Genomic DNA, 18,387 nt, shown 5'->3' with positions numbered 1-18,387 from the left:
GACTGGCAGTCCACAGAATGCCAAACCATGACCCTTTGTATGGCACTGCACTCATTCATATCTTATAATAATATACAAAGATGTTCACTATTCTTGGAAAAATAACTGAAGCTCAGTATAGAAAAAAATTATTTCAGTGGCTGCCCCAATTGAATTGAGTCCAAATATTAGCTCAAAGCTTAGCATAACATATGACTTATCTTGACATAAAGCATTACACGCTAAGCTACCCAGTTCCTAACAAAATCACACATATGACCTCACATACTCAGCTAATATTTGAGCTACTTAAGTGAAAAGGAGGAGGAGCAAAAAGCATAGAGAGAAAAAGAGATAAAGATAAAATCCCTAAAGGTTGAAGATTGCCTCTCTATAGTTGCGCAAACATGAAGTGTTATAGTGCTGAGGATGAGCTTTAGCAGATGTGCTCTCAGTGTGCCGTGAAAGCTCAAATCTTTCTGTCCCCATCATTTTCCCTCTTCTGTTTTGACTCAACTGTTGGATGAACAATTCTATGCCTAATACAATTATAAACATCCATTTTATAGCTTCCCATACAAACAACTTGTTGGGAGGTATCGGTTTCTTAACTTGAGGTCCCCAAAAATCCACCATGGTGTTCTGTTCACCATCAAAACTTACACCAGTTTCATTCACAATAATTTTAAGCTTTCTGTTTTTTACATTTGTTGTGGAAGTCCATGTCATGCTTTCCTCTCTAGCCTTGGATCTCATCCTCTCTGCTCTTCATCCCAGTTGTTCATAAGGTTAGTTAATTGAGAGCCTGCGTTGTTTGGCATCCCTGAGACACTTTACAGATGCATCTGGGTTCTGTTAAAGGGATCTCTCCTTTCTTCACTAGAGCAGCTGGACAGGTCCAGTGGGAAGACCCCTGAACTTGTTATCTGAGGCTGAAGAAGAGTAGGAGTAAGAAGAAGAGTGAGGGTAAATGAGGGGAGAGAGGAGAGGTCACAGCTACATGTGAAATCTCTCAGACCCAAACAAATGGACAGCATTGTGGAACAAGAAACAGGACATTTTGGACAATTCTCAGTTGATTAAGGGTCATGCAGAGAGGACATATCATCCAAGCACTTGAAGACACTGGATGGCAAGGAACTTGCTTTCATAATTCTCGGCGATGAGGCTTGAATGTAGATGACTGAGTTGTGTATATTTATGTTATGTAATATATAGCAGAACAGTGTACTGTGAAAAAGCTGTCCACTTGTATTGAATTAGTCCAGCAATTTTAATAAATTTCCTCAGCCCTACAAAAGAGTTAAGAATGAGTTTTGTGAATAAAGCTTAGTTTCAAAGCCTAGAACAAAGTTCATTCATTCATTCATTCATAAACAGCTCTGCAAACTTATTCGAATGCCTAATAGAGTTGAATTGGACACAGGAATGTCAAGAAATGGACAAATCCCTGTTATCCCTGTCAGTAAAAAAAATATTCTAAATACACTGCCTTGAAGCTGAGGAAGAGATCAGTATTTTTGAGTCACAGTTATAGTATTATAAATAATATTTAAATTATCGTGAAGGGGGAGTGAATGAGAAAATGTGAGAAAGGTGGCTGGGGGTGGATAGAGAGAGTAGGTCAGGAGGTGAAACATGCAATAGCAGGCAGTACTGATCCTTCTTTTTGCTTTAGGAAAGCTCTTACAGTAATACCCTGAGACAACTCTCAAGAACCACCTCAAATTGTTTGGTTCAAGAGCTTTTCTGTTTTTCCAAGCCCAGAAGGCTTGGAATGCCCTTCCGGAAGAAATTATTCATGAGGATCTGCCCTCTGAAATCTCACCTGTTCAAATGTAGCTCTCTTTTGCAAGAGATCAACACGTGGCTATGGCGTGCAATAAAGCTGAAGTGTAATTGATTCTGTTCAAGCAGCTCGAGTGCATTACAGAAATCTTGACCGCAATTTTAATGCTGTCGCATGCCTCAATGCACCGGTGACTCTCAAAATCTTTTTCAGATCGACCTGCAGTTACCTCCCAGTTTGTACTCGGTGCACCCTTTCTGTAGTTACCACCCATTACTGTAGCTTCAGTCCTATTCTGCTCTATCACATTGAACTAATCTAATTTTAGATCTTCACTGCTATCCGCAGCAGGTCTTATCTTGTCTCCAATTCACAGTAATATTTACATTGCGCTCTGAGATATGAGATACTTCTCAGGGTAGCTATGTAGACAACCCTGCACTATTTCAGAAAGCTGCATTTGCCAGAACATGAATCTAAGTGACTTCATGACTTTAAAATAGGAAACACAATATTACCCTTCAAAGTTGTGAGGGCACTTGTTTGAATGACATGTAGTGGCTGGGTGGGAGAACGGTTCTCTGGCATGTCTGCTGTGTCAGTTTTCCGCTGCATTGGGATTGTGATCTCATTCATCCATTTGCTCGCAGACCAGTCTGGAAACGTAGCCTCTGTTGCTGTGGTACCTCGGCCAGGCTGGGCAGGTTGTTGGAATTGGAAATATGGTAGTAAAGATGGGTGCTCAGGGTGGGGCAACGTATTTTAGGAGGCAGGACGACTGGGATGCTGCATCAAAACAGATGGTGTTAATTTACGAGGATGGAGCTTCCCCTGCGGAGGCTGAGAAGCTTACATGACTCAGATCAAAGCCCATCTCGCACAACCAAAAGCAGGACGCAACTATGATCAAAGCACTGAGATCTGTCAGAGCACTCGCCACACTCGTTTTCTCTCGCTGGTCATACTTGCAGTCTCTTCTCTCTCCCTCACTCTCTCAAACCACAGTTTATGCAGATGTGCTGCAGCCGCAATATAGACTGTCATCTTTTCATTAAAAACCGTCCAGTAGTTCAGTCACTGTGTAGGACCAAATGTAACGTAAAAACTTTGTGGTCCAAAGGCTCATTATCCAATCCCAGGCTATAAGACCTGGCTCTGTTTCCCTCAAAGACACATACACAAACCAATTAAGCTACTGAATGAAAGACCTAGTTCTCCTGCACAACACTAACACACATACAAATACAATCTGTACTCACATAGAGTCCGGTGTGCCGTTCTCCGAAGAAAGGGAAAGCCACGGATATTGCTATCAGTCCTGATCCCCCATCATCTTGCTCGATGGTCTGGGAGTCCCCTTCATCCAGCCCAAAAGGGTAGAACTCCTCCAGAGGTACAGCAGCCTCCATGCCATGAAGCAAAATAAGAAGCAAACACATGGAGAGCACTGGTCTCCTCAGCCACCCCATGACCTTGTCTGCACAGGGATGGAGAGGAGAGGACTAGGATCCTGGACACTCAGAGAGGGCAACAGGACAACTCTAATCACAAGTGCCAAATGCTCAACCAATGATACTCTCCTTGTCTTTCTTCTACCTGTTTCTGTAAATTTTCCTCTTTTTGGTTTCTAATTCCACTCTTTGTTTCCTCTCAGATCTGCTCTGAGCCCTGGTACTTGGACTGTTGGTCTAAGACAAGGGGGTAGATTCCTTGCATTCTGTGTGCTGCTGGGTGCTCAAGAGCTGCCGTGCTCCGTGCCGCTCACTGAAATGAACAGAGTGAGAGAGAGAAAGAAGGAGAGGGAGCACAGTGATTCGGCTCTATTTTTTTTTTTTTTTTTTTTACAATCCAGTGACTTGGTCCCTGATGGTTAGTTTAGAAATATCCTCAATAAAACCTCTATTCTGCCTGCCAAAGGAGTTCTTTCAGACCCAGCCCCACCCCCCCAGGGATTCACTACCTTGCATGATTAAGAACTCTCATCCAATAGCTGAGAAGAGACCTGTAACTGGATAAGCACTGGGTGGAGCTATGGTAATCAAAGGGCTGCTTTAAAGAGACTCTGACAGGGCACTCTCCTCTACTCTTAACCTCTGCTGAAAAATACCCTTACTCACAAGCACGTCTCGTGTGGTACAAACTACCACATGGCAGTGTAAGAGTTCCAGAATGGCATGTGATAGGATGCATATATATTGCATTCCTTGCATAATTGTGCTCAAGAAGCCTGTTCAAGAGGAGGAAAATATACAAAAACCCTTTGGGTTTGGACTAGAGATGTACTGAAGGCTTGCTTAGTCCCTGAATATCAATTTTAAGAATATCCTAAAAATAAAATGAGATTCTTTTTACACAGGGGGTCATTAGTGGTAGGAATCAAATCACGGAGCAAGAACAAGGATCTTTTTTGTGTGTACACATCATATACAGCAATTATCCAAAATATGCCAAAACCAACTGACAGCAAATTATTCAGACCACAAAAATCAATCTGGGTATTATTTTTGTTTGTTTGTATGTTTTATTGACAAAATTAATTTGTGATTAAACAAAACAGTTTTCTAATAGTTGTTATATGGAACACCGTATAATTCGTGATTAAGAATCACTTTAACACCCATTAGAGAAACACCATATGGAAACAAATTATTATGAAAACAACATTCCACATCTTTTATATATCCTAACATTTCTATATATCCTAATCATTTAACAACATGTATTCATTACTTCAATGAGCTCATTGTTTCTGCTTTAAATTAATACATTATTAACTATGTGATTTGTATATGTACATTTCTGAAATACATAACTTGGATACAGTCACCTCTGATAACAGATCACTCTAAATTGTAATGTAGACATACATTTTCTGTAAAGCTGCTTTGAAACAATATGCATTGTGAAAAGCGCCATACAAATAAATGTGAATTGAAATTGTAGGTAAGATATGATTCGCTTTCTGTCCTGATTCACTCTAGCTGTAATTTAGCTAAGACAAGATGATCTTATTCTCTAAATGGTTGCGTAATTAAATAATGATCACAGTAATTATTTAGGTTACAGAGTAGCAAGTTATAAAGAAAGTAAAGAGAGAAAAATTATGTGGTTTGATACACAGTTTAGGAACCTAGGGTGTGATGTTTTAGGAAGGTACAGCGGTTTCAAACTGTGTGTGTGTGTGTCCTGGTAAAACCAACATTATGGGGACAAAATGTTCCCACAAAGTTGGCAATATCCGAAATCCTTGAGGGGACATTTTTGGATCCCATGAGGAAAACAGCTTATAAACCATACTGATGTTTTTTGAAAATGTAAACATGCAAGTGTGTGTGTGTATGGTGTTGAATTGAGACTTAATGCTCTAAGAAGAACAGGGATAGACTTAGGTAGATTTATCGTCTGTTTTTAACAGTTTCCTGAACAAATCCTTAAAACAATTTGGCAATTGAGAAGAATTTAGTGAAACAGTGATCTCTTTGTTTGTTGTTACTGGGTTCTTATGGTGTGGATCAGGATTACTTAAAGTATTTGTGCAAATTTAGTCCAACAATTCTCCCTGAGACCAGTGATTTTGTGTGTTTTTAAAACCAAAGTGTGTGAATCATGCGTGTGTAAGATTTCGTTATGCATAAGTTATGCATAAGTCCATCCATGTAAGCACTGGCCTTGTTTCATTGGCCTTTGAGAGATTACAAACAAAAAGCTGTCAGTTGGTCACCGTGGCTTGAATTCCAAAGCCATTTCGTTTTTTGTTAGAGCCCCAATCTATGCATTTGCTTCATATATGCTTGCCTCCTCTTCATCTCCTGCTCCAACTGTTCTTTCAGTGTGCAAACCTGAGAAACACACAACAGTTATTGCATAGCAGTCATGTATTCATCAGAGGCTTCTTGCTATGGAATGTAATGTAAATGTACACTCTTATAATGCATGTGGTCACATCTTTATAGCTTTCTCAAACCTGTTCCTCCAAACAGTGGACCCTCTGGCGGTGAGCTTTCTCCCGTGCCTCCAGTGCTCTCTCTACCTGCTGCTGGGAGTTCCTCATCCGCTCTGACTCCAGGTCCAGCTCCTGCCTGAGGTGAGCCGTCACTTCCATGAGCCTCTGGGAGTGAGTCTGCTCCAATATAGAGATCTGGGACTGCAGAGACAACACATTATATCTCGTCACAGGCGAATCCAATACACAAACAAAAAGAGCTGGAAAAAGAAATATGAAACATTTTTGTATTATTAGCGGTGCTTTGTAAGATACTATAACTATTGCTCACTTAAATAAACCCATAACCCTGAGCATTACACTTTTTTTTCGCACAGTTTTGGGCTACAGGAATGAATAAATACCTCAAATCGTGTGGTTTCTTGAGAAGAAATGTACATCTATGCTTTTTTTGAAGCAATCAGACTTTTCTTTTTTTCTTTTTTTACTTTGGGACCAAGTACCAATCAAAAGTTTAGTGGACTAGATTCTGATCCATGCATTAAAAATGTCATAATATTCGTAAATATCTATATCACCTGTAGTGTGTGAATTTCAGCCTGTGTCTCGCTTAACTCTAGCTCTAGATTTTGTATTTTTTGTTCTTGCTGTTCTCTCTCACGCTCAGCATGCAGTACCTCGACCTCCTTCCTTTGGCGATTCTGTTCCACCTGCACACAACACACGCATGCAAACACTAATTGTGTCAAGGATAGAAATCTGGTGTGAGATACTGTCACATGCTTTACATTCATGTATAGTATTTGCAGCTTAAGCTAAACCCATCAGGATGATTGTATGTTTCACTCATACAGACTCAAATGCACACAAAATCTGCAAACAAGCTCTCATGCAAACTTACCTCAACCAATAATACTTACAGTAGTTTAAGGTACAGACAAGACACTCTGATTAGTTTGCACAGAGTAAACATCACAGATGATGACATACACAACAAACTGTATTTGAAAGTCATAATGTGTTTATAATAGCATGACATGTACCTTCTCCAGGGTCCGTTTTAGAGAGGACCTGTCTTTTCCCAGACGCAGCAGTGTCCTCTCCAGCTCAGCTTTCTCTCCCTGCAGCCGATGTGCAGTGGTTTGCAGGATAGCCACCTGCTCTTGAAGCTGATCCTTTTCTCCCTTCAGGAGTGCACACCTCTCTTGCGCCTCCTGCTCAGCCTGTTGCCTCTGTCTCACAGCCTAGACAATCAGAAAAGATGTAGAATAGACACCATCTATATGGCTGTCACCAGAACTGGTTGAAGATCAACATAGATTTGTGGACTAGGAAGTTTCACATACAGGGCAAAAACTCAGTTAACATGGAAGAGATAACAGATTGTGTTGGTGTCTGGGTAAGATACAGTGTAATAGAGTTAACATTGAATTTCATTCAACTTTTTCAATACAACTCTGTTTGTCAGTATATCACGGTCATGATTGTGTACTTGGTTGTGTTTCATCAATTACTCACCTTCATGTCATTCTAAACCCTCAAGATTGATTCATCTTCAAAACACAAATGCAGATATTTCTAATGAAACCTCAAATATGGTAAACGGAAGCTCAACCATACTTTCTTGATGGTTGATGGTACAAACCTCATTGGTTGTCGCGCATCACGTCAGCACGTCCATTTTGACTTATTTGTATTTGCATTGATCAATGTTTACATATGGATGAAAGACTTGGTTTAACCCTCTCGATTTATATGGATTTCTTTTACGATCACTTTATGAACTTTTTAAAACTTTTTAAAAAGGAGCAGAAATCTCTCAGGTTTCATTAAAAATATCTTAATTTGTGTATTAAGATGAATGAAAGTCTTGGAAAGAAATAAGGCTGAGTAAATGATCACAGAATTTTCATTGTTGGGTGAACTAACCATTTAGAACAGTGTGTAAACTGTAAGAATATGTGTGTGTGTGTGTGTGTGCACAACCTCCTGCAGGCCACGTGTCTGTTTGTCGAGTTCGGAGACCCTGAGTTCAGACTCTTCCTGGCTTCTCTGCAGGCTCTGTAGTCTCTCACTCAAGCCATGATTTTGCTTCCTACCGTTTGTCAGAGCCTCCCGTGTCTTATCCAACCTCTCCTGCACACACATATACACACACAGACAAGTATGAACGGGCATCAATTCCACACACGCATAATCAGACACCCACATACAGTTTTAATGAGGAAGCTGTACTTTTCCTCACTACTACCAATTGCCTGTCTTTTTATCCTTTCCCCCCACTCTCTCTTTCTCCTCTGGACCTCTTTTTATTGGCAAGAAGTGGCAGGTCTCAAGCAAACTGAAAAAGATTTACACTGAGGGCGCAGTGTTTTTGTTTGTACAGCATCTCTAAAACACTGACTCATACTAAGCCTTAAAAGCTCTCCAGAGGAGCCAGAGAAAATTAATGAGTTCAGTCCAGATTTTTATTGCACCGTCATCCAGCACCTTCAGGGAACAGACAGGAGCAAAGGTAAATACTCAAAAAAAATAATAATTCCAAATCTGGAAAAGTTATGGAAACCACAGCATAAATCACTACATATTGTGGCTATGGTAGTAAGATGATCTGTGGTATTTCAATTAAAGCTGTACGTGAACTGAGGAGAAGTGAGATCAAAATGGGAGCGGTCCTGATTGTGCATGTGGCTGAACCACAACGAACTTAATAAGGTTGTTTGTGAGTTCATGATGAAGAAAAATGATTGACAGTGTTCCTAATAAAGCCATGATAGAGAATTTGCTTTAACTTGTTTTTATCTAAGTTCCATCAAGTTGAGATGTTTGAGCTTGTCTTCTATCTTGCAGTTGTATGACTTTTGGTGCTAGTATATTGCTGCTAGTATGGCCAGTTGAATGATTTATTTGTGCATATAATTATTTCTTTATTTTTGTAAACTTCTTGTAAACTTCAATCTAAGCAACTTCCCCTCCCTCTTGCAATGACATCTCGTCTCTTCTCTGATGATGCGTGTACTGGTGCAAGGGCAGGACAGCCTGTGACTCACTTGAAAAAGCAGCAATAGCAATGATCCAACGGTCCAATCAATTCCCGATGGACAAAATCAAGTCCCTCACTAAATTCTTTTTCTTTTTCAATTAGTCGTCTCACAATAGGGAAGAAAAGACCATCACAACTTCCGTTTCATCCCGACTTTGATTTCAGGACTTTATAAATGGCAGTTATCAAACTGCAAACTTGTGCAAGCTATAAAAGCCACACTGACCTGCAGCATCTTCCGGTCATGTTCGCTGGCTGTGAGAGCTCGCTGCAGTTGGGCGGCTTGATCTCGGGCTGATCCTGCAGCAGTGTTGCTGTCGGTCAAGGATGCAGCCATGGCCTGCAGTTGCTCCCTCAACTGGCTCTCCTGAAGTTCTGTATGTGCCAAGGCAGTTGCCAGCCTCTCACCTTCAACCTACATTGGGACAACAGTGCTCTATTATATTGCTCAAACATGAAACGTCCTTTTAGACACAGCGTAAACCTACACACACCTTCAGGAGAGCAGCACGCTCTTCACTGTCTCCCAGCTCTCTGCGGAGGTTGTTGAGGCGTTCTTGCAGTGAGCTGACCTCCGCCTCTGTCTCTGTGGCTCGGAGCTGGGCACGCTGCAGCTCTCCCTCCAACCCCCGTCGCTTGAGCTCCAGCCTGGCAGCTCGCGCTTCCGCGGCTTCACAGATCTGCTTCATACGACGACGCTCGGCCTCCAGACTTTCCCCAGAGGCCTGGGAGCGCTCCAGCTTCTCCTGAATACAGTGTATTTATACCGATAATGTGACTTCGAGAGGAGCACCTCATCAGAGATCTTTATTGTTAAAAGATTTTTGATGATAACAAATGCATCTTTCAAAATAGACCTACAGAACAATGATTTTGTTTTATTGTGTTCAACTTCCAGACCCTCACTTCCCTTCAATTTTTTTTAACCATTTTTGTGTTAGTGTAGACTGTGTTAACCTGCAGTGCTTTGGCCTCTGCCTCAGTTATCTGTTGGCTGTTGTTCATTTTGTTCAACTCTTCACTCAGAATCCTATTCTGTATTTCTCCACGCTGAACTGCCTCATCCTGTAAGGCGAGTGATGCTTGCATCCCCTCTAAATGCTTGGCCAGCTCACGCTTTCCTGGCAAACACACACCCACACATTCACATCCATGTTAATCAAAAACAGAGTTACAAACTGTTCATCACTGAGCAGTACCCAAGTGTTGGGCTAGAGTTCCTTCTTACCCTCCTCAAGCTCTCTGATGGATTGTTTCAGCATCTGTATACGTGTGTTGCTTCTCTCCTGACTGGCCTGCAAATTTTCTACCTGCTTGCTGAGACTATGCACCTGTGCCTGGGACTCATCCTACAATCACACAATCAGGGAGAGAAGGATGTTTTATTCATACTGTATGTTCATTGTTCTTGTTACACATAGTGTTGTTTGTGATCCTTTGTTTGTGTGTGCCTATATAGACTATCGTTTTGTCCATGGAGATAATGGTCATTTTCAAAACGAAAAACGTTTGAATGGTTATATCCAACAAATCTTGGAAGAAAAGGGTGTACCATAGATCCAAATTGAGCAAAAAATGCCAAACAAGCTATGTAAGTTAGTTGATACAGTTCACAGAAACAGTCTGCATGATTCATTCATGAATCAGACTTTTTTTTCTCAGTTCTTATTGTATGAATTCAGAAGACTAGCACAGTTATACTATATGGTACAGTTATGTTGACTTCTTTTTATGATGCCTCTTTGTCCTTTGTGGTGATGTAGTGGTGTCAGGTACCCGCTCTCTCTGTGTGTCCCTGAGCTCTTGCTGGAAGCTACGCAGCAACATCTGAAGTGAGTCCAGATCCAACTCTCTGTCCTCTCCGTGGGAGGGGGACAGAGAACACACAGGCGTCCCACCCACCCCAGGCTGTTCTGACATGATTTCACCTGAGGGCATATGCACAAGTTTCCATTTAATTCTTTTGACTTGTAATTTAGAACACCATGTACGTTAGAGCAGACCGTTGTTTAATAACCTGCAGCTTTGAAGAAAAGAATCCTTTGTAATATAAGAGTGGTGATCTTCTTCTTGACCCTAAACTAACCGTTGCTAAAAAAAGTCCAGATTTATTATTTAACTGAGAACGTATTACCTTTCACAGGTGAGCGAGTTCTCCATGGTGAGGGGCTCCGTCCACGTTCCCCAGGTGTGGGTGAACGTCTTCCACGCCCACTTCCAAGTGTACGTTTCAGCGCAGAACTGAGAACATTCAACCTGTGCTCGAGATCTCTCCGTATGGCATCATTCTGTCCCAGCTGCTCTTCCAGCCCCTGGGCCCGGGACTCTGCTAGACTGACCTTCAGCCCAAGCTCTCTGAGCTGGGCCTGGGCTTCCTGCAGTGCTCCCTCCAAGAGAGCGGCCTCCTCACGCTGCTTCAGTTGGCTCTCCTGAAGGTTGGAATCCCGTTGTTGCTGCATCTCTCTCTCCTGGCGATGCGCTTCTTCCAGTTCTGCTACATGCCGCTGCAAGCCTGCAGTCTTTTCACACACACACACACACACACACATACACACACACACACACACACACACACACACACACACACACACACACACACACACACACACACACACACACACACACACACACACACACACAGACCAGTTCTAACAATTTAAGCATGTTACTGTATTTGTGTGTGGATGCTGTAATTATGCCAGTTTGTGTGTTGTACCTCCTTCAGGGCTGCCTCTCTGCCAGCGTCACTCTCCAGTACTCTTTGTCTGAGAGTGAAGGTCTCCTTTCTCATTTCCTCCTCTCTCTGCTCATCCTGAGACAGTCTGGACTGCATGTCACTCAACTCTTGCCCTTGCCGAGTGCACTGACCCTCCAATGTCTTCACCTACTCACACATGCTTTTTTATGTTGTTATTTTACAAAAATGTTTGCAATGTATACAGAACTCTAGACAGCTGAATTTTATGTGGAAGACGATTCACTGCAGACCTGTAAAACAACATTTTGTTCCACTGTATATGCGTATATGGCTAACTAACAATAAATGTTGTTTAGATGTTTATAGAAGTTTAGGATAATGTAAAGGCACGAACTACAAAAGAAAAACCATTGATTTCTATGGCCCTGACCTGTCTGCGCAGTTCCTGCAGTTCTCTGCGCGCCTGCAAGCGTGATTTCTCAAGCTCACGCATGTTGGTTCTCAGCTTCAGCGCCTCCTGCTGGAGGGAGGATTTACACTCCTCTAAAACTGTCAGCCTCTGTTCCTTCTCCTCTCCCACTCGCTTCAAACTGATAAAAAAAGGAGAGAAAAACAAGGAAGATTAATAGATTTGTAATGATGTGAGAAATAAAGAAATTTCCCATTTATTTATTGAACAAACTTAAGACTAGTCTGCTAAACCTGTTGTTTTCAAACTCGACTCTCTTCACAGCTGTACGGAGTTCGTGATTGGAAGTCTGGATGGCCTCTTTCTCTCTCACAGCATCCCCTAAAGCTCTCTTCAGTTCCAAGCCCTCACGCCGCTGAGCGTCCCTGTCCTGCAAACACTCCCTCAGCTCTCGATGGGCCTCGATCAACTCCTTACGGCCAGAGTCCCTGCTCTCTTCCACCTCCCTCAGTTCCCTCCTCAAATGCTCCACCTGAAAGAGACCGAGATTAGACAGACAGATTAAATGAGTCCAAATGATTCTGTTAATACAAAAGGAGTGGTTGGTCATGGTTTGAGCATAATGGTGTAACTTTATCAATCTAAAATAAAGACCATTTAAATCACGCAAGTATGGTGAATTTGAACCAAAGACTTTTAACAGTCATACTCCTTACGTGGCACTGTTTTGCTGAGGACAATTCAACTTCATTTTCCATGAGATGAATGAAATGGAAACACAGCCTATTAGTAAAATTCCACTGCCTTGTTCCATTCAGCTTCTCAAAGCATGTGAGCATCAGACTCATCCAAAGAGTTCTGCCTCCTTTCAACGCCAGATTTCAGGGCACATTCTCATATGCATTTAAAAATGTGTTCTAAGTGCATGTGAAATGGTTTAAATTTTCGAACACTTTCATCAGATATGCTCAGGGTGAAACTCCTCGCCCATGTAAACACACAGGAATATGACCCACATTCTGGTAATTGCTTGGCTACAGCTAATCATTTTACGGTGCATTTTTTTCCCTAAAATGTAGCCAGAATGCAGAGAGAAAGAGGGAGAAGAAAAACAGAGAAAGACAGGACAGGCTCCAAAGACTGCCACACACAGCAGCAATGATGAGAAACATCAGCAGTGTGTACAAGCGTGTGTATATGCTGGTGTGTTGAAGAGAAATATGTGTGTGTGTGTGTGTGTGTTTATGTGTGCATGTAAGTTCACTGGGCCACACAAGATGTTTTCTTCTCATAAATCTTAATGTAAAAGAAATAAGCCTGTGGCAAACCCACATTGGTTTAATTCATTGATAGGGAGTTGGGTTAATAGGACAGTGAAAGAGAGTTGGGTTAGCGATGACCCCTCTTGAAGAATTGGGGGCAATGTTTCCATGGAGAATTTCATTACAGTACAAGAACAAATAAACTCCTGAGCACCTGCTTATTTGTGACTCCAACTTTTCCTTTTCATATCATAGAGAGATTCTTGTGTTTCACTCCCTTGCTAGCTTTTATCGTTCCCTCTCGCCACTGATGGTTTGTCATTGTCTGACCAGGGCAGGCTGGAGGAGGATTAGTGAAAATAATCAAACAGGAATGGAGAATCCATCTTGGTGAGTAGAAAGCCTCACCCAGAGATGAATTTCTCACCACAGCCACCGAGGCACATCTCACATTAGGTGCCTAAATGTGTGGCCTGAGGTTTGTGCAGAAGTCCATTCTCAGGGTTGACCTTGAGCCTAGTTAGAAGTGTACAAACACATGGATACAAGCACAAACATGTGTGCCTACCAACCAAACTGGTGGCACCTGGAACATGCTCAATACACATTAACTAATGCCAAGTTCAACAAGAGTGTGTGCTAAATGGCTCTCCCCATGTCTGCCACTGGTAGGTACGAGTTGGACTCCAACAGGCCTTATATTTCCTCACGGCCCAACATAAACTAACTCACCTCCTAACTCACATGACGTTGGTTATTTGGCACTGGCACAAACAGAATTGTACTGCTCTCCTGGGCTATAGGTTTCTTGTGTTCTAGATGATAAATGTGATTCTGTAACTGAACAACTGGAATGTGAATGTAAAGTCTCGGGTTGTGTGACCTCTTGCTGAGTCTCCTGCCTCTGCATAGACAGCTCTCTGATCTGGTCATTTAAGCTGCGCTCCGAAACTTCACGGGAACTCAGAGACTCCTCGAAACGAGACCGCAGGTCCTGAAGCTCTGCCTGCAACCCTAAAACCGTGTCCTACAGAGAGAGGAGGAGAGAGAAAAACGAATATATAATGTGATAAATCTAGATTAGGGCTGTCAGTGGATCAAAATAATTACTCTCTGTCATTTTTCTGTAGGTAACAAGTTAATTCAGTTCTCTTTAAAGCAAATACAACTTTGTAAACCTCACTCCCCTGGCCTCAAGAGGTGCACTAGCTTGCTTCTGTTACACCCACCAAAAATAACGCTATTTAACATTTAATCTCATTCATTGATGTGTTAACTTTATAGCACTAATCTAATAAGGACAAAACATGACCCACAGACATATTTGGATTTATTATACCTTGTCCTGCTCCTGTTTGCTCAGGAAGTCTCTACGCATACGGTCCTTTTCAAGGGCAGCTGTCTCTATGTCGCGCTCGAGGATGATTATGCGCTCAGTAAGAGTAGCCTTCTCTGCCTCCTTCTCAGACAGAACCTACCAATCAAGCACAGTCAACTCAGTTAATGCAGTGGAACAAAATTACAGTGATGCCATCTACCCCATGTTCTGGCTTTAAGGCTATTTGGGGCTACAGACACGCCTTTTGATCAGATTGAAAGGAAGTTGTCAAAAAGTTTCGACTGAGACAGATACACACACACCTGCTGTTTATGGCTCTCGGCCTGCAGCAGGGACTCTGTACAGTGTTGCTGCAGTTTGGCCAGTTCTTCCTGCAGCTGTTGCAGCACTCCCCGACTCTGCATGCGCAGCTCCTCGCACTTACCCCGCAGCTGCGACTCTGCCTGCTCCCTCTGTGCACACAAGTCCGCACGCATGCGCTCCTGAGATACACAAGACAGGTGCATGTGTTATAAGCCTCCACATACTCTCTTGATCCACAGGAGAATTTTACAGTTTAGGGTTATTGCATTTCAATCTCTTCCTCTTGCCAGAATTTCTCTAATTGACTGATACACTTTCTCAGTATTTGTGTAGTGTTTTCCATTACAAATATCTAAACATTCTTAAATCTAGATACATTTACTTGGGATGCAAAATGACTTAAATTTATGAATTAATCAAAATACAGTGGCCCTCATTTATCAAAAGTGCGTACACCAAATTTCCAGCGTACACCTGGCGTACACCCAAAACCACGGTGACTTTGAGATTTATCAATATGGACGTTGGCGTACGGCACGCTCAAATCCTACGCCAGCTCACGAGGTGGTGTACGCACATTTGAGTTAGTGCGGAAATGCGCAGAAAAATAATTCCTAACACCACAAAATGCACTGACAAACTAAAAGATATTATATATTATGACCCACTGTAAAACAAAAAAACAACAACATAGTAATTATAACCTTCAGTGTTTATTTTTGTGCAACATGGACTTCAATGTTTAATTTGTGTGACTTTACCAAAGCATTTGATTTGTATAAGCATATGTATTCCTTCAGTTGCGAGCCTGTGCGCTTTACCCTGACGTTTCATGGTTAGGCCGGCAGGTGCGCACGGACTGGGTTCGGTAACGAAAGGTTTTCAATGACCAAAAAATAATATAATAAAAAATACATTCTTCATCTTTTAAATAATAATAATAATACAAATAATAATAATGACATTATTCTTCTAAATAACAATAAGCGTCATTAATAATACAAATCATACTAAGAAGAATATTACAAATTGTCATGCAATTATTAATGTAAATGAATGGTACTCCACATCACATCATCATCATCACTATTGTACACCCCATACATGTAACGTGATTCGAAATTGAATGCTAATTCAAAAGACGTGCTGTAAAATATTGCATTGTGATAGGTCATTTCGGCTCCACGTCAGAGAAGTTTCTCTTCTTTGCCGTCTTCCGTGTGTCCATGGCGTAAAATGAGGGCGTGGGGGAAGCGGAGACTTGAATATATAGGGGCGTGTTATTCTAATGACGATCGTTTTCAGCCGCGGCATTTATCAAGGGCAGGTATTGCGTACACCTGGATTTCAAAGGTACGCACAGCTTCATAAATCAGGCGGTGAGAGGAGTGTAAGCATAATCTTACGCCAACATATACGCCCGTTTCTACGCAAGAATGATAAATGAGGGCCAGTGAGTTCAGTGTGGTCAGAAAAATTTACTTAATTTAAAGGGAAAACAAAATAGTTTTTCATTGGTAGATATTTTTTTCTTCTTTTAGGATTAAATCATTTTACTTCTGAAGTAAATGTATCTTGATTGAAGAATTTTTGATATTTGTAATGGAAAAAAGACAAAACTAAATCATTTTTGCATCGTCGTCCTGTATACACAGCAGTTCTCACTTTACATGTCTGAAATAAACACACTATGCATACTGAGGTGTATTGCTTGCTGGGTACAGAAGTTCACTCCATAACCCTGTCCCAAATGCCATCCTAAGCCCTTACGGTCCTACTCTGAGTCCTTACTTTTTAACATAAGTGCGGGTGAAGCAATTTTTAAAGGCACACTGCGGAACTTTTGGCCACTAGTGGCGCTCGACCTGTAACTTTCACGTCTAGCGTCCCTAGAGGCCACAAGCTCCGCAGCACTGTCGCAAAAGTCAACAAACAGTCAACCGGTCCGCCCGTAGACAGTGGGTCAGCTTCCCGTGTCTTTAGATTGTGTGTGCTTGCAGTGTTTGAGGCGGGCAGCCTGGCCGCGCTCGATTCCCTTATAGCAGTCTGCTGAGAGAGAGCGAGCGGCTTAGTGCTAACATGTCTGTGAGTGAATGTGGGCGCGGGACGGCGGGCACATTTACTGCACTAAAAACACCGTCGGCCTGAGCTGACTGTAACTTATGTGTGTTGGTTTCGTTTTACAGAAACCGTTGGACATGTTGTGTGTAGTGTTTGTGGGCACTGAGTCGTGGGAACGTTCACTACATTTAATGTACATTTGACATGAGTCGACTTTATTTGTGCGAGCCCTGCACTGTGGCGGGCAGTGTTTGTGTGTAGAAATGAACAATGGGCTGTGGGCATTTTATTACACTCATAACACCATCGGCTGTGGCCGGAATACCAGAAAATACTACACTGCTTATATGATTTATCTGTGTCACCTTGGAAACGGCATTTGTGTGCAGGCAAGCGTTAGCATCGGTCGGGCACCCATCCTCCTCCTGTAGCTCACGCCAGCGAGCGAACGCTGGACCAATGGTGATCCTCGTCCTGGCTTTTCATTTGTCACTATGCCTTTTTCTTTTTTTTAGTGTCCTCTGACAAAACCTTTGCCTTCTTCCTTGTAGCTGTTGGTTCGGCCATGACGAAAACAAACAGACGGCAATCAAACGCGAGTTGAGCACTCACGTCAGAATCTGAGGAAGTTGTGGGTGGTGGGGGAAGTGACGTATGCCGTAAAGCGGTCGAATTTTGTAGTTCTTTTTGTGCTCGGGTTCCTACCCGAACCCCGAAGTTACATAGTGCTAGGAAAAGCGATACAGACACCTTCAGGCTACGGCAGACGTGTCATTCAACCTATTGTAAGTCGATGTACCATCTCAATGGGTTTTGGTAATATATTATAAAGGTTGAAAAGTTCCACAGTGTGCCTTTAACTTGAATGTGCGAGGCTTCCGGTGGCAGCTGCTTCCAGTTATTTTAGCTTTACAAAAACAGTCCGTTAAGGTGCTTGATGTTACAAACCGTTATCATGGTAACATTTTTCAATAAGGTCCTATTAGTTAACATTAGTAAGTGTATTTACTAACATTAACAATGAGCAATATATTTGTTACAGTATTTTTGAATCTTTGTTAATGTTAGTTAATGAAAATACAACTGTTCATTGTTAGCTCGTTAGCTCATGGGTCCATTTAATAATGTTGACTTTTGATTTTAATAACGTCTTACTAAATGTTGAAATTAACATTTAACTAAGATTAATAAATTAATAACATGTATTTTTCATTGTTAGTTCATGTTAATTAATGTAGTTTACTAATGTCAACAAACCAAGAACAAATGTTACCGTTATCATATTATTTTAATTTATTATTGTAAACACACTGGTTTTTAGCGCAAATTGTTTTACCGTTTACAATACTTTATTATTCTTTTAGGTATTAACATACAGTATAGCGGCTAATGAATTGGAAGTCCCACACATTCACAGAAAATAGCTTACTTATGCATTGAAAAAGATAATGCCACATAGACTGTTGGGTAATATTCCGCTGTGACAGTTGCATAGATAGTTGTTTTTGTTTTGTTTTTGCTTAATGCATAGAAACTCTAGATTAATATGCATCAATCTACA

The 18,387-nt window shown here is 41.6% G+C and overlaps 2 protein-coding genes across 4 annotated transcripts in view; both read right to left on the bottom strand.

Annotated features, from left to right (window-relative positions):
• Positions 1-3,645, bottom strand: part of sned1 (sushi, nidogen and EGF-like domains 1) — a 29,320-nt gene extending 25,675 nt beyond the window's left edge. For both annotated transcript variants that reach the window (XM_056246307.1, XM_056246308.1), the window contains exon 1: positions 3,028-3,645. In XM_056246307.1, the coding sequence (XP_056102282.1) occupies positions 3,028-3,237 (210 nt within the window). In that variant the 5' untranslated portion in view covers positions 3,238-3,645. The remainder of the gene's footprint in view (positions 1-3,027) is intronic.
• Positions 3,646-5,410: 1,765 nt separating this feature from the next.
• The window catches only part of crocc2 (ciliary rootlet coiled-coil, rootletin family member 2), a 70,457-nt gene continuing 57,480 nt past the window's right edge, over positions 5,411-18,387 (bottom strand). For both annotated transcript variants that reach the window (XM_056246305.1, XM_056246306.1), the window contains 17 exons: positions 14,765-14,944; positions 14,463-14,597; positions 14,007-14,150; positions 12,155-12,393; positions 11,883-12,042; positions 11,471-11,638; positions 10,889-11,273; positions 10,531-10,682; positions 9,983-10,103; positions 9,712-9,875; positions 9,249-9,500; positions 8,981-9,169; positions 7,698-7,847; positions 6,755-6,955; positions 6,290-6,421; positions 5,733-5,912; positions 5,411-5,607 (listed from right to left, as the gene is read on the bottom strand). In XM_056246305.1, coding sequence (XP_056102280.1) covers positions 5,524-5,607; positions 5,733-5,912; positions 6,290-6,421; positions 6,755-6,955; positions 7,698-7,847; positions 8,981-9,169; positions 9,249-9,500; positions 9,712-9,875; positions 9,983-10,103; positions 10,531-10,682; positions 10,889-11,273; positions 11,471-11,638; positions 11,883-12,042; positions 12,155-12,393; positions 14,007-14,150; positions 14,463-14,597; positions 14,765-14,944 — 3,036 coding nt within the window. In that variant the 3' untranslated portion in view covers positions 5,411-5,523. The remainder of the gene's footprint in view (positions 5,608-5,732; positions 5,913-6,289; positions 6,422-6,754; positions 6,956-7,697; positions 7,848-8,980; positions 9,170-9,248; positions 9,501-9,711; positions 9,876-9,982; positions 10,104-10,530; positions 10,683-10,888; positions 11,274-11,470; positions 11,639-11,882; positions 12,043-12,154; positions 12,394-14,006; positions 14,151-14,462; positions 14,598-14,764; positions 14,945-18,387) is intronic.

The sequence above is a fragment of the Rhinichthys klamathensis genome, unplaced genomic scaffold, assembly GCF_029890125.1.
Source record: "Rhinichthys klamathensis goyatoka isolate OS25496 unplaced genomic scaffold, OSU_Roscu_1.1 h1tg000036l_1, whole genome shotgun sequence".
NCBI classification, from domain to species: domain Eukaryota; kingdom Metazoa; phylum Chordata; class Actinopteri; order Cypriniformes; family Leuciscidae; genus Rhinichthys; species Rhinichthys klamathensis.
Note: the sequence above shows the minus strand (reverse complement) of the source record. Positions and strands in the feature narration are given on the sequence as shown.